The 26076-nt window shown below is 36.8% G+C and overlaps 1 protein-coding gene across 1 annotated transcript in view; it reads right to left on the minus strand.

Moving 5' to 3' along the window:
- The window catches only part of LOC115232608 (carbonic anhydrase-related protein 10-like), an 865311-nt gene that overhangs the window by 240571 nt on the left and 598664 nt on the right, over positions 1–26076 (minus strand). Inside the window, exon 5 of the mRNA XM_029802585.2 lies at positions 466–532. Within this exon, the coding sequence (XP_029658445.1) occupies positions 466–532 (67 nt within the window). The remainder of the gene's footprint in view (positions 1–465; positions 533–26076) is intronic.

Consider the following 26076-nt stretch of genomic DNA (forward strand, 5'->3'; position numbering starts at 1 on the left):
ATCCTTTGCTTCAATTTAATTGCTCGGTATGTTTTTTTTTACTTACATTCCACCATTATACATCTCCTGAAAAATCGAATGCTGCAAGACAAAAACCGTGTAAGACCACATCAGACTAAAACTGTTCTCCGATAGTGTACTAATCTCTCAACTGCTTAATAATAGAAAATTCAATTTGCGTATATTCTGCAGAGTCCACTGTATTTTAAAGTTCAAAGTTGTGGATAACTCGATTATTTTGGTTCCTTATCTCCTACTAGCACAAATCGTTTCTTTTCACTTTATCGGAAGAAATGCATGTTTATTTCATGTGAAATCAAAAACAGAAAACAGATATCGAAGACGAGGGACACTTAACCGGATGGATGACTAATAAACGTATACACGTAGATTATATATGTTCCAATCAACAATGAAGTAGGTATAATAAAACAGATTATAAGTATATTTGTATATATTGCTTACCTTTTACTGTGACCTTTTTAATTGTGTGCGTTATTGGCTCGAATGCAAGATTTCTCGTTCCGCCAACCTGGTGGAAATTAAGATAGATTGTATGAAACAAATGAAATTATAGATAGTTTTTGAAATGGACAAAGAATTTCTTATTAAATATCGAAAAGTGATACAATTTCAGGTTACATTTCATAGGACCACAATTATCTGTGGAAATTTCAGAAACATGTACTTGTCAGCATATGCAAAACGTACGATGCACAGTATAATATCTTAATCCCATTTTATAGATGCATTACAGAAGGAAGTAAAAAAAAAACAAGTAAGGAATAAAGGCTCTGATATTATTGCCCCAGGAAACTATTGAGGTGTACAAGACGAAAGACCTACATCGAAAGTTTAAATCAAAGTGGATAGCGCTAAAGGCACCCAAGAAATAGGTGACGGTGTTGAATCAAACTGTAGCTTAACCAAATTGAATCTACAAGCTTCAGCATATTGTCAGTCAACCAAATGTAACAAATTTGCACCTAACGGCAATGTGATTTTCTCTTTGACCTCGAAATAAACTTCAATCATCCCTAAATCAGGAAAGAAAAAATATTCGAAAAATTCTGGGGAGATATCCAGTCAATTTGATCTCTAGGGAGAAATCGAATGTATATGATCTCTGGAGGCAAACGAACAGCAATCTATTCGCTTCTTATCTTAGTTACCAGCAACGATTGTTCGTATATTGTAGATTCCTAGAAATACACATCGACCAACAATACAGCGTATATGGAATTTACAATACGCATAAAATTACCTAGATCCTTAAGATATTCCATTTTGGATCTTTGCACTGTATTGACATGATATAGTCTACAGGAATAAAGAAAGAAGAAAAATACGTATTTCATACGCCTTGATGTTTTATGATAAAAAACTTTAACTCCATAAAATTCTAATTTAATCACTTTTACAACACATTAAAATGTATTGATCATTAATGAAATATCGATTCATAATAAATGACAATAAGAAATTAATGACTACTTAATGAGTGAAATATTGATTTTTCCATGAAAATTCTAATTCATCAGTGTGATAAATGTGATAAATATCTTAGTAAGAAAAGAATTTCGACATTGGCAGATCAGCTTTATGATAAATGATTATCTAAGTTGAATATAACTATTTTTTCTGGGTGAGTGTATCTACTTTTGACAGCACGAATCACCCGGTTTTATATTTTGCTGAGAGAAAAACATAAACATTAATGACAAAGCAAATTTGTTTTTATCAGTTCTTTCATTGTTAGCATATATGTGATATATCGGTTGAAACACGAAAAAGAGACACTTGTAAAACATATACAGAATTTATATATCTTTGTCATATTTAGAAAGCATAGAAATGATACCGAAAAAGCATTCAAATGTGTGAAAAGAAACTGTTTCTTAACATTTTAATAATTTTTCATTTTAGTGTTATAATGGTGTTTAGTATACGCTTTTCGATTTTGCTTTAACATTTTCTCTCTCCATTGCTATTGGCATAAATAATTTTTTCTAAACGATTTTTCTATCATTTTGAAATTTGCCCTTTAGGTGTTAAGTCACTTTGAATGCTGTTGATAATTAGTGACGAGGACCTAATGCATGACTGGTTATTGTTAAATATTGGGATATTCTCTCATAATATTCTTCCCCAATGCCTTACCCATTATGCTAATGTCATTGCAGAAACGAAATAACCGAATTTGCATCGGTTTCACTGAAACATATAATGCTTGACATGCCACATATGCTGAAATTGAAAAATGCTAAATGCTTTTATATATCGCCTTTATTATTATTATTTTTTATTTTTTTTCACTTCTGGCTGAATGCAATTTTATAGAAAAGTTTATTTTGCTTTCTTTTCGTCATTAATGAACACGGTTTTAAAGGTGTAATGTATAAATGCATGAAAATGTGAAAGGAAAAGAAAATATCCGAAATTGCAGTATCATTTTAAATATGCATCGATAATTTATGTAACATGATTTTACGAATATGACAGTAGTAAAAATTGCAATATTATAATAGTGGATAATAACAACAACAACAAGAATAATGAGGATTATGATGATGATGATGATGATGATGATAATAATAATAATAATGATAATAACAACAACAACAACAATAATAATAATAATAATAATAATAATAATAATATTAATAACGATAATAATAATAATAATAATAATAATAATAATAATAATAATAATAATAATAATAATAATAATAATGATAATAATCATAATAATAATTGGTACAGGGCTAGCAACTTCTGAGGAGGAGATAAGTGGATGATGTTGAACGCAGGGTTCAACTGGTACTTATGTTATCGACTAGGAAAAGATGAAATGCAAAGACAACCCCAGTAGAATTTCAACTCAGTAAAGCTGGATGAATTGGAACTAAACATTTTTTCCGGTGCGGTAACGATTCTGCCAGTTTGCTGACTTAAGAAGAATATAAATAATTATTCTTTCTACGATAGGGAGAAGGCCAACAATTTTGAGAAAAGGATTTATTTCGTATTCGCAACAACAGCCTCATCAAGTTTGCCGCTTTCAGTAATGCTTCTAATCTGGGGATAAGGTCGGCAATTTCGACTCCAGTACTTGACCCGTCCTTTATTTTATCGATATCGGTGATATGAACTATAAACTTAACCTCCATTTGATATGGAATGAGAACATAAATGCGGGAGCAAATATAAAACATTCTCACCGAAACCATAAATATTTTGTAAATTCACCACTAAACGTACCAGGAATTTGAGAGAACTGCTCTCAAATTCGACATCATGTATTAAAAAAAAAGAGACGATGTATTTGAGAATAAAGTACTGCCAATAATAGACCAGGAAAAACAATAAGAGGAGGAAATTCCTTTTGTTTTAGGGTTCGATTAATGCGGTATATAAAAATTGAAAATAACGACAGCAAATAATATTTGTATTAAGTCTACAAAACCTATAAAACATTGCATGAATTTACAAATATCAAAAAAACATTTTGGCACCAAAATAAGGATTTAGTATTGGATAGCCTTCAGCTTGTATTTTTACTGAATAGGATCGTGAAAACAGAATGTTTCTGTGGCCATTCGCACACTTCAGGTGGACAATAAATATGTAATATGAAATGCTACACGAAAACATTATGTATATACGTATATATACAGAAATACACACAGGCACTCAGACGCGTGCGCACACGCACACAAACACACACGAACACAAGCATTTATAACTATACATCTCAAAATAATGATTGCATCATATTCGTAAATTTGAAGATACTAATACTAAAGTAAAGTCGGGTCTGTAATCAGGAACAAAAGTCTAAAAAAAGAATGTTATAGTGACACGCTTTTTTTTATCAGTCTGACAAAAGAAAACTACAAAATATCTTGACTTTCCAACATCGTACAGGTGCAGTCTTAGAGGTGTTTTACAAAGAAATATCTGGAATAATTTTTGGAAAGCAAGTAATTGTTGTCGAAAGGAGTTAAAATGAATGTCGGAGACCTCCTTCGGTCACGACACAGACCATGGGATTGCACCTAGAAAGTTACCCTCCTAGACACAAGTCCGGGCGAGGTTGTTTATGGAAGACCAGCAGTCGCCCATGCATACCAGCCTCCCCTCTCCACGTCACCGATGTTATCGAAGGGAAAGACAAATGTCGATACAGCTTGGCACCAGTGACGTCGCAACTCATTTCTACAGCTGAGTGAACTGGAGCAACGTGAAATAAAGTGCCTTGCTCAAGAACACAACACGCAGCCCGGTCCAGGATTCGAGCTCACAACCTCACGATCGTAAGCTCGACGCTCTAACCACTGAGCCATGCGCCTTCCCTTAAGCCGTTAAATCCTAACGAGTAAACTGCCAGAAAAAATATGAAATAGGAAATTATATTGTAACAGCGATTAGATTACCAATACGTGTGTGAGTACAGAAAATGATGATATAGAGTTTACAAAAACAGCTAAGAATTACAGCCAATACATGCAGCATAAAATTGACCGAATGTAACGTGAATGATAAAATCTAAACTAATTTATCAACAGGTTGCTCCGGAGAATTACACCATTATTTTCAAAGCCAACGAAGTTTATGCATACAACGATGCATATGATAGCAGAACTTTATAGAAATAGATAGAAGTATGCATGCCTGTGTGTATATACACTTAGCTATAGAGAAATGGCTGAAGATATAACCAAAATTCAGTGTTGGATTTAAAGTTATTTCTTTCTACAAAATATTATATATATATATAGTCGTTTATTAAAAGTACGAATATTATTGTGTAGCGGTATCATGGTGTTATTTAACTTGGTATATTTCTATCAGCTATACAAGAATTAATCTAATATATCATCTAGCACATCACACGAATATATTTATATCGTCTTGAAAAGCCTGAAGGAAAGGTCAGAATAAGTTTTTGATTGGAAACTGTTATATATTACACTGGATTCTAACGATGTCAGAATATTTGTTATTGAAATCTCATTTATATCCTTAAAGTGTCAAATATCGGAAACCTGTTCCACTGCGTGTTTTTCCATCTGCACTCCTGCGTTTTCCTCGAAGCATTTGATAGTTAATATCTGGAATCTGTCATTTCTCGGTGGACTTCATGCACTTCCATATACATATGTTCGCACGTAGTTACACAGTCATAGAGCCCCCCCCACTAAAAAACGCGCACATATACACACACAATATAATATGTGTATCTTCATATATGTATGTGTGTATAACCATTTTATGTGCATATATATATATATATATATATATATATATACGTAGATATATATATATATACACACTATACATATTAATATATCTCTTTTATTCTTTTATTCTCTTTTACTTGTTTCAGTCATTTGACTGCGGCCATGCTGGAGCACCGCCTTTAGTCGAGCAAATCGACCCCGGGACTTATTCTTTCTAAGCCCAGTACTTATTATATCGGTCTCTTTTGCGGAACCGCTAAGTGACGGGGACGTAAACACACCAGCATCGTCTTTAAAGCAATGCTAGGTGGACAAACGCAGACACACACACACATACATATATATATATATATACGACAGGCTTCTTTCAGTTTCCGTCTACCAAATGCACTCACAAGGCATTGGTCGGCCCGAGTCTATAGCAGACGACACTTGCCCAAGATGCCACGCAGTGGGACTGAACCCGGAACCATGTGGTTGGTTAGCAAGCTACTTACCACACAGCCACTCCTGCGCCTATATATTCATACATGTGCACAAAGGTATTTCGAATGTATAGATAATAGCAAGACTGTTTGATCTAATTCAGCTATGAGTATTCCAGATGTTTTCTGGAGTTAAATGCCCACACAATGACGTATGTACGATGTAAGTAACTGATTATGCCATAGATATTGTTCGTTACTGTTGTGATCAGCGAATGCAATACGGCGCATGTTTTATGAAACTTTGATTTTCAAATGATACCACTCGAACATTCTCTCTCTCTCTCTCTCTCTCTCTCTATATATATATATATAGTTTATCCAAACAAGAAAACAAAAAGACAACAACGCAAGGACGTGGAACAAATAAAGTATTATTGGACGCTCTGGAAAGAAGTGAAGAAGGAGGGTTTGACGTTTCGCGCGGAGCTCCTCGTCGGAAACATAGGAGAAGCAAAGATCCCGAGAAGGGAAGACAGAGGAAAAAAATCGCTAGTGATACAGACGAGGTCACATACTAAAAGGCGGAATTGGTAATATATATATATATATATATAGTCGTTTACTAAAATATTATTATGTAACGGTATCATGGTGCTGTTTAACTTGCTACAATTCTATCAGCTGTACAGGTCAAAGCAAATGGACTTTCTGCGGTCCTTCCTTCTGCGGTTGTTGAGTTTCGGCATGTAGGAGATGCGGTCCCTAAATCTGCTAGCGGCTATGGCCTCATTATAGTACGGGGACGCAGCGTAGAAAATCTCTTGGTTGGAGGAAAAGTTCGTGATGCGCTTACTAACACCCTTCAGCAGGTTTTTAAACACGATGGGTGAGGGGCAGGAGCCTGTGTTAGTCTCTCTTTCTCTCTCTCTCTCTCTCTCTCTTTCTCTCTCTCTTTATATCTATCTATCAATATATATATATACGACGGGCTTCTTCAGTTTCCGTCTACTAAATCTACTCACGAGAATTTGGTCTGCCTGACGCTATTTTATATTCATATATATATATATACTGTCTACTTCCGGTCTTTCAAAATGTGACCTCGTGTGTACCGTTGGCGATTTTTTCCTCTGTCTTCTCTTCTCGGGATCTTTCCTTCTCCTATGTTTCTGACGAAGAGCTCCGCTCGAAACGTTAAATTCTCCTTCTTCCCTTCCTTCCTGAGCGTCCAATAATACTATACTTGTTCCACGTCCTCGCGTTGTTGTATATTTTTGTGTTTTCTTGTTTGGATTAACTTTATATATATATATATATATATATATATTCGCACCAGATTGTATCTGTACAAAATATATGTATACATTTATTGTACAGGTGAAGGTGTGTGATATAAATCTTGTCTCCCAACCATATGGTGCCGGGTTCATTCCCACTGCTTGCCACTTTGGGGACGTGTCCTCTACTATAGCGTCGGGGCAGACCAAAGTCTTGTGAGTCGATTTGGTAGACAGAAACTCAAAGAAGCCTGTCGTATATATACATACATACATATATATATATATATATATATATATATATATATAATATATATATATATATATATATATATACATAATTATGTGTGTGTGTACATATGTCTCTGTGTCTGAGTTTGTCCATCACCACTATCACTTGGCAATCGGTGCTGGTGTGTTCACGTCTCCGCCACTTAGCCGTTTTAATAAGTACCAAACTTAACTACCTACATTTCTATCAGCTATACGTAGAATCGATTCATTGGAATAAAAAAAATCTACAAGACGGTTCGCAGCATTGCTGCAGTCTGATGACTAAAACCAAAAAACAAAAAAGATCTATATATTAATCTGCTTTTTCGTTCATTCGTCTTTCTTTATTTAGTTGAAGAAGTGGAGATCGAGTAAAAATTAGAGAGGGGGAGGAGAGTGAGAAGATAAGATAGAAGTGAGGAAGAACTAGTCAAAGATGTATAATAAGGCTAAATGCGTCACGTGGTTAGTTGAAAGGAGAGGTTAAGAACGAGAGAAAAAGACTGTGAGGGAAAAGAAGGAGAGGGAAATGTTAACGACATGCGGCAAGGTGGGATGGAAAAGTAAAGAGAAAGGGATATGTTTAGGATGCAATATGTAGCAGAGTGCTAATTATACTGCCAACTCGGCTCTTAATGAAAAATATTAAAAATGCAAATATGAATGTTATTAATACATATAAAAACAAATATAAAAGAATATTTCATTATTGTAACATAAGATAAGATTCTATTTTTCATATTCATGCATGTACATACGTTTAAATATTAGAATTATGCTTCGCGTATAAAATTGTTGTAGAGTAGTATTATGGCTTCAACAGCGAGCAAAGCGGAAGGAGGTGGGGGTAATAACGCTTTAAGATGGAAATAGAAATTTAGAAAGGGAGGCATATAAAACATCATATAAACATATATATGCACATGCGTTTGTAACTGAATATGAAAAATAAAACAGCATTCATTTGCAAAGCTGGTAATATGCTTTCCCGAGAGCTCATGTCGGAATATTCTCAACCTTCCCACAATTGACCCAGCATAACATTGAGAAAATCGAAGCTTTAGGAAGAAAATTGTGCACCAGTACATTTCAGCAGAGTTGATTAGATCAACGTGAAATGAAACCACTTTTCAACATAACGTTCGGTCATGGAACAAAAGCACATTGTTATAACCGTGTCTGCGAGGACCTAATCACTAGGCCGTACGCCATATTAATGTCGTTTTTGTTTTACTAGTGGGACTCGTAGAAAAGCCGCAGAATGAAAAAGACTAAGAGAAGGTTTTTAAGAAAGAATAATAATATGAATTTTTATTTTAAGTTGTTTCACTTTGTATCACGATATTCTTTTACTCTTTGTCTTGTTTCGGCCACTTGGTTACGGCCATGCTGTAGCACCGCCTTTAGTCGAACAAAAATAGACTCTAGGACTTATACTTTGTACGCCTAGTACTTATTTCATCGTTTTCTTTTGCTGAGCCGTTATGTTACAGGGACATAAACACACCAACATCGGTTTCTAAGCGACGGTAGCAGGAACTGAACCCAGAAACATGTGGTTGGGAAGCAAGCTTCTTACCACGCAGCTACTTCTACCCCTATCATATAATGACATATCACATGATTTTAAAATGTCTCTCTGCTAAGCACGTTATATTTCTCTCTTTCTCTCTACCTCTTCGCCAAAGTATTTAACCAAGTAAATCGCATCTTCATGTCTGTAACATTTCTCTCACCTTTCCTATTCTCTTCACCACTACCCACATGTCTGACAGCATAATGTATTATCTGGCTATCTGCTTTCTCACTCACTCTCACATTACTTCTTTGTCTGTCTCACTTCACCTCCTCCTCATCTGTAACAAACTAAAGCGAAAGTGTGAACGATCATGTAGAAGCATTTTGTCCATCTTTACGTTCTGAAACGGAATTCGTCCGAAATATTCATATAAGGGGCTAAGACAAAATTTATACACTCTCTTGCTTCTGCTATTTATGAAAACAAAGTGAAGTGTTAAACAATAACGTCATTTTTCATAGTATCTCCTTGCTTTTCGATGCGCTTTGCGGTCCACAAGCTTACTTATTCTACCAGCGTAGTAGGTTAGAAGCGTAGAAGCCATTTATGCACCGCTTTCAGCGCTTCATCAACTGTAGCATATCGATGACGTCGTAAATGATATTTTGAGCTGTCGAAAGTCGTGATAGCTAGGAAAAGGAAAGGTCTGCTTCCAGCAACTCGAACCAGTTTTTCAATTGTTTCAACGGTATGTATGAGCGGCAGTATGTGTGCCTGCATCAAAGTACAACAATAACATTTGTTTTGAGAATAGGTTTCGTCGTTTAGTCCGAATTGTTCTTGCCAGTTGTTGAATAGCATTTTGCTGTATCGTTCACTGGTGACTGTAGTCCCCTTTTCTAGATAAATATTTCAATGTAGATCCTTTTGCATCGCAAGAAGAAAAATAAAAGTTCACTTCATTTCTGCAGAAGTTTGAGTCTTGAATTTCTTTTTCGCTGACGATTTTCCACTCCATTCTCTGGCTGAAAGTGATGGAATTATATTTTATCTTCACTGATTATTATCTCCCAAATCGTTTCGATTAATCGGTCGAATAAGCTTTGACAGATCTCCGTACGATTGCGGTTATGCGCTTCGGTATGAGCTCTTGGTACCCATCACGCACAAAAATTAAGCAGGTTCAGTTTGTCGTGGTTGATTTTGTTTGTGGAGCCAGAAATAACTTGCAGAAAACATGTCGTCTACACGATGGTCATTCGTCAGCTTAACACAAACATCTCACGATTTTGTTGCATCATTACAATAGTGGTGGAGGTTGAGATGCCTCCTGCTCTCTCTCTCTCTCTCTCTCTCTTCGTTTTATGTCCCGCTTGTCTGGACATTTTTAACTTCGCGACTCACTCATACCCACTTCTACGCGGCACAGCACTGTATTGCACTGAACGGCTGCGATGAATTTCAGCAGCTGATGCATCTTCAGACTAGAGAAATCGTATCAACGATCTCTTTTCTCCTTTCATGCGCAATGCTAGCGGAGTGGTCATATTTATTCTGCAACAAAAGAGAGAAAACTGCTGCGATCAAGGTCAAACCTTAGTTACGTAACCACAGAGGTCCCACCTTTTAATGTGCGAGCGCTGAAAGCATTATGTTTGTGTGTGTGTGATTGTGTGTATGTGTGTGTGTGTAAAATGTCTGGTGCTTTGATCTCGTACATTTACAGTGTCGTCATTATAAAAGTATTAACCATGTTCTACTGTGATAATTATATTCCGAAGGAAACCGGTGGAATCTTTTTCTTTACATTCATGATTTCTCAAGTCGAGTCCTGCTAAATCTTGTCCTAGGCATGCGGCTTTTATCGGTGCCGCGGATAGAACCAAACCTTGTAAGTTAAAATGAATAGATGGAAACAGTTCGGAAGCTAATATGATGTGTTTTGTATGTAATTCAGTCACACAGCCATGTGTTCATGTTTGCCTTTCTGTGTAGTTAGTTGTTGATATAAATTTATTTGCGAAAATAAAAACGGTAACATATAAATGAAAATTACTGCTTAAATCCCTCACATCAATACTATCACAAACGACATTCAAGACATCCTCTGTTTGCCCTAGTACTCACCCAAATATATACACACACACACAACCACACACACACATACGTACACAATTAGCTTTGATCATTTTATCTGATAAATGATAGACGTAAAATACAATTTCGAAAAACAAAAAAAAATAAATAAAAAGTAACAAGAAATGAATTACTGAAAAATTTATAGATTCCATTCATTCAGCAATAATAAATACAACAAAAACACCCAACTAAAATCCACGCTCACTTCTCCAAATTGTTATGTCGCAACTACATTCAACCAATACTAAAAGAAGAGATTTCACTCATGTTTAGTGCTTATATCAGGGGACATGTCAGTATATATTCAAAAGAATTAGTAAAAGAGTTTATTTTATAAAAGCTATGAATGCTTTTTTTTTCTGCCGAAAATTTTATAACTGTTTATGTTAAACAATAATTAATGCTTATAAGAGAAAATTATATTTCCACTACGATCTTTTAGCAGGAAAAGATTAAACATATATATCAACATCAAATATATTTGCCTAGAATCGGGAAAGAGAAATTTCTATTTCATAGTAGCGATGGTTCTAATTCTCCTCCTAATTATCTGTACTTAATAAAGTGTCTTGCTCAAGAGCACAACATGCAGCCTGGTCCGGAAATCGATCTCACAACCTCACGATCCAACCACTGAACCATGCTCGACGCTCTAATCACTGACATATGCGCCTTCACAAGAATATATATATATATATATATATAATATATATATATATATATACACACACACATACATACACACACACACACATTAATATTACTAGCAATAACATAATATTTCCTTTTGCAGCCATAATATACCACCAAATATATTAAAGAGGTCAAAATGTCGGTGCTCGTACAGTAGGCGTTACCGTAACGATAACAGCCCAAATGCTTGGTGTATCAAGAAGTACTATCTCGAAAGTAATGACAGCCGTTGAGAAAGAGGGAAAAACATCCCGGTCGAAGCAAAACTTCCGAAGAAAACCAAAACTTTCAGATATGGACCCTTGGACTCCAACACGAATTGTAAAAATTCACAATATTACAGCCCCCAAAATTACTGCAGAGCTTAATGACCACCTCGAGAACCCAGTTTCCACAAAAACTTTTCGCCGGGAGCTGCACAGAGCCGAAATTCAGGGGAGGGTTGCAATAATTATATACGCGAGCCATAATTCTAATATATAAACGTATGTACATGTATGAATTTTCATATGTATTAATAACATTCATACTCTTTACTCTTTTACTTGTTTCAGTCATTTGACTGCGGCCATGCTGGAGCACCGCCTTTAGTCGAGCAAATCGACCCCGGGACTTATTCTTTTCAAGCCCAGTACTTATTCTATCGGGACTTTTTGTCGAACCGCTAAGTGACGGGGACGTAAACACACCAGCATCGTTTGTCAAGCAATGCTAGGGAGACAAACACAGACACACAAACATATACACACACACTTATATATATATACATATATACGACGGGCATCTTTCAGTTTCCGTCTACCAAATCCACTCACAAGGCATTGGTCGGCCCGAGGCTATAGTAGAAGACACTTGCCCAAGGTGCCACGCAGTGGGACTGAACCCGGAACCAATGTGGTTGGTTAGCAAGCTACTTCCCACACAGCCACTCCTGCACCTATTTGTATTATTGATACTTTTCACTAGGCGTCGAGTTGGCTGTATAATTGGCACTCTCGGCAAAATTGTTGCAAAGCATTTTGTCTATCTTTACGTTCTAAGTCCAAATTCGTCCGAGATATACACATAAGTGTATAGGCGCAGGAGTGGCTGTGTGGTAAGTAGCTTGCTAACCAACCACATTGTTCCGGGTTCAGTCCCACTTCGTGGCATCTTGGGCAAGTGTCTTCTGCTATAGCCCCGGGCCGACCAATGCCTTGTGAATGGATTCGGTAGACGGAAACTGAAAGATGCCCGTCGTATATATGTATATATATATAAGTGTGTGTGTATATGTTTGTGTGTCTGTGTTTGTTCCCCTAGCATTGCTTGACAACCGATGCTGGTGTGTTTACGTCCCCGTCACTTAGCGGTTCGGCAAAAGAGACCGATAGAATAAGTACTGGGCTTACAAAGAATAAGTCCCGGGTTTGATTTGCTCGACTAAAGGCAGTGCTCCAGCATGGCCGCAGTCAAATGACTGAAACAAGTAAAAGAGTAAAAGAGTAAAGAGTATAATTGATATACATATAAGCTATACGCGCCCTTGCTTCTGTAATATATTTAAACAAAGTGAAGCGTTAAACAATGATATCATTGTTCGTAGTATCTCCTTGTTTTCCGATGGTTTTCCGCTCCACAAGCTGGCTTACTGTATCAGCGTAAAAGTTTGGCACCGCAGCCATTTATGCATCGCTCCCTGCACTTCATCAACTGTTGCAGTGGGAACTTCACACTAGCAAGGAAGCTCTGAAACAGAAACTGCAATGGCTTTTCTAGGGCTCGTTCGCATAATTTGAGAAGTAATGCTAGAAATCTGTTATGAAAAGCAACTGAGTTTGCGCTTACTCATCAATGACCAGCATTACATATCTTATGTCGATTTAATCACTTGTTACTCTCAGCCTTTTTACATCTTTATAGTGTTAGTACTGGCTCTGAATTCTATGGGAAATATATTGTTTATCACTTAATGATTATGTATGTGTATCTGTGATTGTACACGTCAATTAATGTATAAAATACAGATATGTACGCTTGTACATGTAGACGCTCATATTATATCAATATTTGAAATTAAAGAAATCTATACAAAATGTCAATCCCTGAGGTTTAACATATGCGCAATATGAAAATTTCGTCCGAATCTTTGCCTCCGACACCTGACATTGAACGGCACTGATGATAACAGATATTGAAATAAGCATAAGATATTTCTCTGTATCGATAAATATGAAATGCCTGTAGGACACTCTTAAGTGAACGAGAATATTATCTTTCAAGGTTTTTAATCAGATCTGATATAGTGATGTCAGTGAACCTTATATTTATTTGCTAAAAATTGGAACAGGATGCATCCACAACCAAACTATAATATGTTTTTCAATAAAGTGTAACTTAACAAAAGAAGATATGAAATAACTTGGAGCACAATTTGGCAAATATCATGAAGTTTGAATTAATATTTTCAACAATGGGAAAACTGGTAGTTACAATCGTAGCAATATCTAGTTCCGTTTTACGATTAATATTCCTGCAGAACTGCTTGTTATTGCTATAAATGGGCTTTTAGGTGCTTTACCAGACACTAGTACTGAATAGGAAGGCCGAGAAGGGTAGACACGTAAAGAGTTTTCTTTGTTTGGTCCCCGTTTTAGATGCTGCATCATGAACAATATTACAAAATATATTTAAAATACTTCCAGTATCGGCGTTCATTTAAGAAGTTCGATTCGCAGAGAAGAAGTTTCATGTTCGGGTGCGCAGTGCATAACCCATTCTTATATATAAATAATATATATTTAAAGACTCCGCCGGTTACGACGACGAGGGTCCCAGCTGATACGATCAACGGAACAGCTTGCTCGTGAAATTAACGTGCAAATGGCTGAGCATTCCACAGACACGTGTACCCTTAACGTAGTTCTCGGGGATAATCAGCGTGACACAGAGAGTGACAAGGCTGACCCTTTGAAATACAAGTACAACTCATTTTTGCCAGCTGAGTGGACTGGAGCAACGTGAAATAAAGTGTCTTGCTCAAGGATACAACGCGTCGCCGGGAATCGAACTCACAACCTTACGATCATGAGCCGAATGCCCTAACCACTAAGTCACGCGCTCTCACTGAATAATATATATAGATATGAATGGTATGTATTGTTCTGTGTAAGTATGTGTAGCTTTTCGAAAGGTTGCCCTAGAATTATTGCAGTTCAACGATTGAAAGAATAAAAGAAAATATATTTAATTCATCTCTCTCTCTTGTAAACGGCAAGCTTAAGTAATTCATTGGAAATTTGGATGTCAATTTTAGCAGAAAGACTTCCAATTCTGGAGTGTTTTCATAGATTCAGATACGCAACTAGTCGACTCGTTATAGAAATAAATATGAAGACAAAATTAGAACTGAAATAGAATATTGTTTGCTACCGGTGCAATTCAGAATGTGTCTCCTAGCATAAACTATTCGGAAGAATATTAACAAGCAGTTAGAAAGATTAAGTCAGGTAGAAATAATTACATGATTTTTTTTACATGTTTTTCTATACTGCTACCAAATATTTATAAAATAATCAAGGAATGTTATTAAATTTTCAAGCAATGAACGAAAAATGAAAAAGCATCTAGTTCAGGTGGATAAACCTTCCCTGCTTATTTAAATTGCAGCTCAAACACATGTGATACACAACAAATAGACACGGCATGTACACACATACTGATGGCCTCTTGTCATGTAGGGGGAATAAACAGAGTGATTATGTATGTATATATATATATATATATATATATATATATATATATATGTATATATATATGTGTGTGTGTGTGTGTGTGTGTGTGTGTGTGTGTTTGTGTGCGTGTGAGTATGTGTGTGTGTACATAAATACGTATATATAATTGTTTGTTTGTTTTCCACCTGCCTTCGTCTTTTGTCTATTTTCATAAAGCTTCCCGTTATATATATATATATATATATAATATAAATGTATATATATATATATATAATATATATAGATATATATATATATTATATATATATATATGTATATATATATATGTGTATATATATGTATATATATATATACACATATATATATATATATATATATATATATATATACATTTATATATATATATATATACATATTTATATATACACATACACATACACACACGCACACAGGCATACATACACACACGCACACATAAACACATGCACACACACACACATATTTATATTTATGTATGCGTATGTATGTATGTATGTGTGTGTATACGAGGGGTGCTGAAAAGTTCCTGGCCTTACGGGTATCGGGAAAAGCCCGGTTGGAGGTTCAGACTTCTATGTTCTTTTATAGGGCTTAGAAAACCTGAAGGGCCGCTGCAATAAGTGTGCGGATCTGAGAGGGGGAATACATTATATATATATATATATATATCAACACTGCACAAAAAAACTCGATACGTCTTATTTTATCTAACTCTCTAGATATTGTTAAATCTCATATTGTTCCCAATATAATAAATGCTCACACAAAAACTTATATACAATGCAGACTACTATAGGCTCCTTTAAAAAGCTAAATATGGTGTCGACTCCACCCGCAGTCTGAATCTCCTTCATCCATTATCAGAAACATCAAGAGGCTACTTAGTCACAGTTGGACACTCAATGACTCAAAGGCACCGGAGACCATCACTTGGAACATTATATAAACAAAGCGCTCTGTGTTAGGATCATGTGACTAACTTATGCATTAACTACATCTCTGTTAATGGTGCAGTGTTATTTATTCTGAACCCCCTTGCATTCCTAATATTTCTTTATTTCAACAAATATAAAATATGCTTCAACTAAACCTTTATAATCATTAACAGTTTTTCATTACTGCGCTCAGCAAAGGAATAAATGAACACGTATATATGACACAATTGTGCTACAATTTTAGTTTACAAATTAAAAGGAAAACATTTCTATAAGCCTAAAGTAGCATAAATCGAAATTTCATAAGAGAAAATATATCAAGTCTGAGAAGGTTAACCGACCCTTTACAGCAGTTATAATCTCGATCGCAAATATCTTAAAGCTGATAATTATATTAAAACCACTCGAAAAAAAAAAAAACTGATAGCGGGTGAAGAAACTCTAAAAGTGTAAGCATCTTGAATCTAAAAGAAATGCTATGTGTGTCATGGAATTAAAAACAGTATTATCAATAACTGAAGCAATGTGTATATTTTTTTAAAATGCATGAGCGACGCATATATAAGGAGCCATCGTTAGACAATTAAAAAATGACTTGATACGTATATATCACATGGTACATAAGGCCTATTTAATGTTAAATCACAACTCGACAGGGCGATGTGTGCTTTCAATACTTGGCACTGAACACTTGGCAGGGAACACTCAATATAACACAAACTACACTCTGTGAGGACCAACATCTTGCGTTATAGCACCAATTAGATACACAACTGATATTTCGGAAAAATGCAAAGGATTGATTCTATATTATCTACACAAAACTTTCTCTATACAACTATTTCTTCAACGTTAGAACACCTAACAGCAATTGCACAATAGCACAAAGAAAACACAAAAACTATGTAAGAAAATGACACCAATCAGTTTTACAAGCTGTGCCCCGAGGATGAAATGAGAAGCAAAGTAGTAACTTCACATGGGTTTACATCATCAAAACAAAGGAGTACTCACACGTCAAGGACACAGAATTACGCTTGAAAGATCGGTAAATGTTTACACGGAATTATCGAGCGTAATAACGGCCATGATCGCACACAAAAAGCAAGTTTTGTTTGTTTGTGGTAAGGAGAGATTTAGTCAATTTGATGAATCCGACTTATCTGGGACTTTATTATATCGACCATGGAGCGATAAAAGCTTGACGTTCGTGTTACTACTGAGAAAGTAAAGAAACATAATTAAATACTAACACTTATTTAGTCCGTTGAACCATAATAACATTCCACTAGAGAACTTTTGTAAACTGTATTTATTTTTCGGTGTGATATAGCCGTAACTCTGAAATAACTCCTATGTAATCAAGCTAATCTCCGAAAAAAAAAAGTAATACCGAAAACAATTAAATTAAACCCAGGCACTGAAATTGGAATTAGAACAGATGTGTACGCACAAATAGGTAGGATTAATAGAAACTGATAATGCATGACAAATAAAAATGTTAGAGAAATCAGTAAAGATTACTTCAGAGTAGTTAGAAAATACTAAAATCGGAACCAGATAATACATATGATATCTTTACAGAGATTAGCCATCGCACTTACAAAATACAGTAGTAACTTTGTGAATTAAAACTTAGTTGAACTAAATATTTTAGATGACAAAATATAAGAAACTTCTCAATTCATTCAGGATTCTCCATACTAATGCTGATAAGAATAATATATATCTACGATGCACGTAGAAAAGGACATTGGCTGCACACCAGAGAGGTGAGAAAGTAATAAATACAAGCGAACTGAATGATAATTTCACAGAGGAGAACGGTTTAGATTTTGACAAAAACGAAATGGTTAAAAGAACGTAAATGAAAATCTGAAATATGAAATCAAAAACAATAGTTTTAAAATGACTTGAAGAGAACTAAAGCATTCTCCGCTGGCAATAGACAGCATGAAGCGAAGAAAATGATGTCTATCAAATTGAAAGCAAAACTAGCAATAGTCCTAAGGCTCAAGGCTAAAACAAAAAAAAATAGAAGTGTGTTTGTTTTAGCTACATGTGATCGATGTATAAAAATATCGCTAATGCCCAAAAGAGCTAGCTACACAGTTTCAAAATTGCAAATATAAATAAAGAAAATAAGAGACAAATATAAAACAGTAAAGTGGCTAACTTAGTGAAGAGACTTGTACTAATTGCAGAGTATACAATCAGAACAAAATTAGTAATTGTTCACATCATCCTTGCCTCCCCAATTTTTGCAAGTCAGTTCCAGTAATGTTTGATGATCTTGGTAGGAAAATGAATTTCAAACATCAGCTAAAATTCTCAGGTTTACAACGTAATGTGCAGTCCAGAACAGACTGACGGACCACAGCCGACTTTTGAACCTGTTGAGCAACTCAAGAAGTACACTTAATGCAAAATTCATCCACTGTGTAATCAACATCAATCAACACACACAATACGTACATCTTACAGTTATTACACGCCAAAATTACATTACACATACTGTACATATACTTCTCAAACAACGTGCGACCATACTACATACAGCAATTTATCGCTATCTAACATAATATCAAAGCCAATTCGTTACAATAAAGAAAAGGAGCAGAAAAAACATTATGCCTTTATCAAACAAACCGGTTGAAGAAAGTACCTGCTGTAAGTTTTTGTGGTAAAAGACATAGAGAAAATAAATGATACATAAAAAGCATAGCACAGTTGAAGATATTGCCATACCATACAATAACAGAATAGAGGCAGAAAAAAGAGTAGTAATGGTTAACATAACGTACCAACAGGCTATGATTGAAACTCATTGTCAATTTACGAATGGAAATCTTCCCAATTTGATATAGAAGATGCTATAAAAGCCAGCTCATGGAAGCTAAGATCATGCTAAGTTACAAAAGAAGGCCTCACAAATAAACGAGCAGAAGCTATAAAAGGGGGTCTCAAAAATCCTTATACCTTAAATATGCCTTAAACATGCCTTAAATGAATTATCAATTAACTAAGGAACAAGTTGTAACTTTACATTAATCCATACACTCAAAACATTTCTATAATTGTTCCTACACTTACACTCTAAAAGATAACTGGAAACTATTCTGGATTTTTAGGGATGAAGCCGATCACATCGATGTTACTATTTATTTCTGTTTAATGGATATTTGAAAACTTGTTTATCAAAGTGCTAAGTAACAAGGGGGTTCACATTACAGGATGTAATTCTATAACGTTTTGTTATACTCATAACTAGTTATATATCGACATCTTGAATAAATCGTCTGTGTGGTCTATGAGCTAATTATCGGAAGCTCATTTCCAGTTCACTTCCCCTCGGTATTTACCATATATCGCATTATGTAATACTGTCCAATAGGAGATCAGAGGGAGCAAGGAATGTATTGTGGCTTGGTAATAATGAACTGTTCGTTTGATTCCATTCTGCAGTACAGTAAGCAAATTCTTTTATTTGCGCATTTGGTTAACTCAGATTCGAAAAAAATTCCAAGCTAGAACTTAAGCGTCCGTGGTAGACACTTGCGAATGTGACTCTGTAGGATAAAATCTTATAATATGACCGAGCTAAGCCTATAGCTACAGTGCATTTGTGAATACTAACTTTAAGGCTGCGAGCTGGCAGAAACGTTAGCACGCCAGGCGAAATGCTTAGCAGTATTCCATCTGAGTTCAAATTCCGCCGAGGTCGACTTTGCTTTTCATCCTTTCGGGGTCGAAAAATTAAGTACCAGTTGCGTATTGGGGTTGATGTAATCGATTGGTTCTCTCTCCAAAACTTTCGGGCCTAGAGTAGAAAAGAATTTACCCAGAATTATAACTACTCTTCGTCCAACTCTCATTCAAAATTTTGCGTCACTCGTAGTAAATTTCTTTATACTTTCTCGTCCTGAGGAAGATCAAGTGTCAAGAACCTTGGTGTCTACCGTCATTATTTCAAAACGTTACACCGTGAGGTTTCCATCTTTTCCTACGAACTGCTGTAGTTTTAAAGCTTGTTATGGATTTGGTTAAAAAGAGACGATGAGCGATGGCTAGAAGTATATTGAGTTCTTCATAACCAGCTGATCTAGCAAGCGGGGCCTCATATCAGTGAGGGGGGCCGGTGCACATTGATGCCGTCGAGAGGTAGGCCCCGAAACGGCGCGCATTCTCTCCTGATGACCCCATACACTTGCTAGCTTCCGATATACGGAGCTTTTAACTGGTAGCACTTGCATGTGCAAGTTGTTTGCAAGATATGTAGTATAATTTTTTATTCAATCCAGTGTTGTTTGTTTACAGTATAGTACCTGAAAGTGCTTAGAATATCTCTTCAATGATTATACACTTCAAATGCAGAAACAACGAACGATAAATTATTTATCACAGTCTCATTTCCAGAGGCGTTAGAAAAAAGCCAAGCTCAAAGATAAGATGAGAATAACTGCAGACATTTATAATTGCACTACTACTACTACTACTACTACTACTACTACTACTACTACTACTACTACTACTTCTAATAATAATAATAATAATACTAATAATAATAATAATAATGATAATAACAATATTAATAATAAATAATAAAGTCTATTTGATGTGCTAGCAAAGAACTTGAACTCAGTTAAGAACTTAAATTAAACTCATAGAAAAAATACACATACATACACACATACACAGATACACACATACATACATACATACATACATACATACATACAGAGATGGATAGATAGATAGATAGATAGATAGATAGATAGATAGATAGATAGATAGATAGATAGATAGATAGATAGATAGATAGATAGATATAGATAGATAGATAGATAGATAGATAGATAGATAGATAGATAGATAGATAGATAGATAGATAGATAGATAGATATACGACGGAGATAGGATTGGAGGTGATGGGATCTTTTGTCACGTGATTTGTTTTGAGATTATGTTAAAAAATTGCAGTTTCTGGGTAAGAAAAGAATTGTTTTTGCAGTGAATTTATGTTTTGTGGGCATGAATTGTATAGGGAGCGTACGGCACATAACCGCAGATTTTGATGAATTCTGAATCTGATGCTCAAGTCTTTTTTGACAACGCTGGTATCATATTCTCCACATTATGCAAATGATGTTCCACTCGTGGCGGCGCTGCAGACAATAAGCTCTCCATATTTCAAGGCGTTGCCAGTAATCAAGATCAATTATTTCTTTCATCTTTTTAGGTATTTGCTCTCTGGTTTGACACAATTCTGGTAATGTTTTGCATGGTGTGGAAAGACCACAGTAAGCAGCAGTAACCTAGGTTTGGTCGTACAAATGAAGACGAAAAAGAAATGATAACATCTTGCTTTTTGAACCGGAAGGATCCAGGAGTATATCCTGAGAATTAGATTGACAATTTTTTTTCATTCGAGCACTCCAGCCGAGATTTTCGTCAACGATTACTCCTAAGTCCCCGATATTATTGGATCTTGTAAGTAGTTCTCTTGAATGAAGAGAATACGGTTGTTTTTGGTTACATATCTGCTTAAAACATGTAGATGAAACGATCTCCTCTATTGATGATATTCTGGTGTTTGGTGTCAACTGATTCCACCGATTGAAACGTATAGTTTTCCGTTCACTAGGAAATATATCCAATGTAGCTGTTTACTATGAATTCTAATACTGGACATTTTTATCAAGAGGATATTATGGTTGACTCTGTCAAACGCTTTGCAAAAGTCAGGATGTATGACAATCAAATTTCATACCTGATCCCAATGCATTAAGGACATTATTGATATGTTGTAAAATTTGTTTTACGCTGTCTCTTCCGCAGAGAAAGTCATGTTTGTTAAAATTTAAATGGCTGCGGCTCGTTAGGAAGTCAGTTATCCTTGATATCGCCGCTTTTTCAAACACTTTGATGATAAGGGTATTGAGTGAGATTGGGTGATGATTAACTGCAAGAGACCTCTTTCCTTGGTTAAAGAACAGAATGCAACAGATTTGGTATAGAACCCCATGTATTGATGAAATACTAATAGAAGATTTACTATATATTTTCTTAATAGATGTAGCTCCTTTTGGAAAAGAAATACGTGTAATATGGAATTAATGATATTAAGCGTTTCCAGTTTTGTGACAACATATGACTGCTGAGCAATGAATACTTTGTATTATTTAACATTATTCTCTAGTGATTTCAACTCCCCCAGTGATCATAACACCTACAGATATACATGGAGAAATGGAATAAATAGGTGAGCTTCATGAGGTCGCATCTTGGATTAGAACTCCATCTACCTATTGTATATACATATATGCATACTTATATACACATATAAACAAACATACACCTACATATACACACACATACATATACACACACATACATATATAGATAGTTGTAGAATAAATAAATATGTTTAAATAATATATACATATATATAATATATATTATATTAGCTAAGATTCGGGTAAAAATGTTGGTGTGTTCTATGCAAAGCATGACTTCTTTGAACAATCACCCGAGGAGGCGATTATTACACCTTAGATGGATGATAATAATTTGCACGTTTTCTCACCAATGTACTACACGTGTAAAAATGCCTCCGAACAATTATAGGGATTTTAAATAATGAATATTTTTCATATATATCTATATACATATCTCTCTCTATATCTATCTATCTATCTATCTATCTATCTATCTATCTATCTATCTATCTATCTATCTATCTATCTATCTATCTGTCTATCTATCTATTTATCTATCTATCTATCTATCTATCTATCTATCTAAGAACGTAGGGTGGACTTCAGTGCCTACCTACATAGCCTACCACGACTCTCGACAAGAAGGGCAGGGTGCTGCGAAGGTGCCATCACGGCGGCGGAAGTGCGGGAAGCGATGGCAGAATGCTCGAGGGACAAATCACCGGGTTTGGATGGTCTACCCTACGAGCTTTACAATTGTATGCCAGACTTGTTTGGAGATCTCTTGGCGGCGGTGTACTGCAACTGGCAGCAAAACGGGAGCATTCCTGGTTTTGTGAGCCGAGGAGCCGTAACACTGCTGAAGAAAGATCTAAACAAGGGAAATGTAATAGATAACTTTAGGCCCATCACTCTGCTTAATGCAGACTTGAAAATTTTGGCCAAGGTGCTAGCCAAGAGGTTGGCGCTTGTCATCGAGAAACTGGTCGACAAGGCGCAAACATGCGCCGTGCCAGGCCGGACCATCCATGACAACCTCCATCTGATGCGCTACATCATAGACAGGGTAGTTAACGAACCTGGCATGGGTGGGGCCCTGATCAACTTGGATCAATCGAAAGCCTTTGATAGGGTAGACCATCGATACTTGGAGGCAGTCCTGAGAGCGGCTGGTTTCGGTCCCGTCTTCCGCGGCTGGATAGCTGCCTTGTACAGAGGCATCCGTTCGGTAATTCGCGTAAATGGACATCTATCGAGACCTTTCGACATTGCACGTTCGGTCCGTCAGGGATGCCCCCTCTCGGCGCTTCTATACGTATTGACTCTTGAGCCACTACTGCGGAAGCTGGCGACTCTAAGGGGCATCCCGCGAGAATTGGGATGCGGGACGAGCGTGTCTGCATACGCGGACGACGTCACCGTCATAGTGTCTAGCCACGAGCACATCGAGCTGGTCGGCGAGACACTGAAAAACTACGAAGCGGTGACAGGAGCGAAAATCAACCGGGAAAAGTCAGTGGGCTTGCGACTAGGCACCTGGAGAAGCAAGCCCGTGCCGTCCACCAGCGCCTCCGTCCGTCATGGGACGCTGGACCGACGGCCCGGTTGAGTTGCTCGGGGTCTGGTTTGGTCCGGACCTCCAAGTAGAGAAGAACTGGAACGAGATAACGAGTAGGGTGGTCACTCTCGCCCGGCAATGGGCCGAGAGGAAACTGTCCCTAAAAGGTCGAGCGGAGGTGGCGAACACGTACATCGCGTCCGTCATCTACTACCGCCTGACCGTCGTACCTTGTCCCGACCCTACCATCACCAAACTACAACGCATCCTCTTTCGCTTCTTGTGGAAAGGATGCGTCCCGATGGTCAGGCGATCCATTTGCTGTCAACACCCGTTAAAAGGAGGGCTGGGCATGCCGTGGTTGATGATGCGCAGACACGCGCTGAGACTGCGACATCTCTGGCTCTATGTAGACGACGGTGAACAGGTGTGGTCGCTGTTTGTGAGGCACGCTTTCCCGCAGCTCGTCTCCATGACCGAACTGCAGTCGTGGATCAAAAAGAGGCCGAGGAAGGGCGAATGGCACCGCGAGTGTCGCGTTGCTCTCAAGCAACTCTGCCGTCCTGGGTCGACCTTAAGTGACTTCAACACAACCAAAGCATTCTATAGGGGTTTAGTGGAGGGGAGGTACGACGACGAGCTCGGGGCGAACCTGGACATCGACGAGGAGTATCTGACCCGCCTGTTCGGGACGACTTTCGGGCCAGGGCCCATGGACAACTTCCAGAGATCCCTGGCCTGGCAGTGCTACCGAGAAGCGCTACCCGTTCGGGATAAGCTCTACAGACACGGCTCGAGAAACACGGGGCCGACCTGCCCGAGATGCGGTCAGAGCGACGAAACCGTTCTGCACGCACTCGTTCAGTGTCCAACAATTTCCGACCTGTGGGCTTATGTCGAACAACTGCTGTCACGTGTGGGACGAGTCGGTTTATCAGCTGAGTCTATCGTCAATATTGTCACGCCTCCTTCCTTCAAACGGGAAGGAAGAGCTATTTTCATCATCCTTGTGGCTATGGCGAAAGAATGTATCTGGTGGACGCGTCTGAAAGGATTGGAGACAAACACTTTCCTCTCTGGTCAATCTCTCATCAACTTCTTCAAGTACCACTTGAAAAGGAAAGTGAGAGTAGAGAGGCAAGTTTTGTCTAGCGAATGTTTTAAAAAAAGATGGGTGAATGTAGCAAGAATGGCACGTATGAATGACGAAGCCACCTTGAGCATAGTCCTATGAACCCAGAAATCGAAAACAGAGAGTTGCTTATTTGCAAAAAAAAAAAAAAAAAAAAAAGAAATATAAAATGTGACTTCATTGACCGAGGTTACCGTGGTCTTTTCCGTAGGCTTTTCTTTCCACGGGTAAACCTCACCTGTCCTCCCCTTTACACTTCATATTGACATTTCTGTGATAACGATCCCTATTGATCAATTTTTTTTCCTCTCCCCCTTTTTTTTTTTTTTAACCCCCCCTTTCTTTTGTCCTCTTTCTCTCCTTTTACGATCCCTTTTGATCGAAACTCCCCCTTCCTTTTTTTTTTTTTTTTAAACCTTCAAAAGAAAAGCTCTACCTTGTAATTTGTTCTATCTGTGTGCAGCCCTGTGTGGCTAATAAAGAAACATATCTATCTATCTGTCTATCTATCTATCTATCTATCTATATATCTATATATCTATATATCTATCCAACTATCTCTCTCTCTCTCTCTCTCTCTCTCTATATATATATATATATATATATATATATATATATATATGGCCGCAGTCAAAATGACTGAAACGAGTAAAGGAGAGATAAAGAAGAAGGATATAGATATAGATAGATTGATAGATAGAAAGATAGAGAGATACATACATGTACACACACCACATATAAAAGAACACATCAACTGCTACACACTACACAGACACACACACACGTTACACACGCACACATATACGTGAAAGGTGGAAGTCACTTTTACCCATTCACACATACATACTCACACACACCATTATCACTCTCTCTCACCCACTCACGCTTTTTCCATGTTCGACTACAGAA

Source organism: Octopus sinensis, linkage group LG2 (assembly GCF_006345805.1).
Source record: "Octopus sinensis linkage group LG2, ASM634580v1, whole genome shotgun sequence".
In the NCBI taxonomy this organism is placed as follows: Eukaryota; Metazoa; Mollusca; class Cephalopoda; order Octopoda; family Octopodidae; genus Octopus; species Octopus sinensis.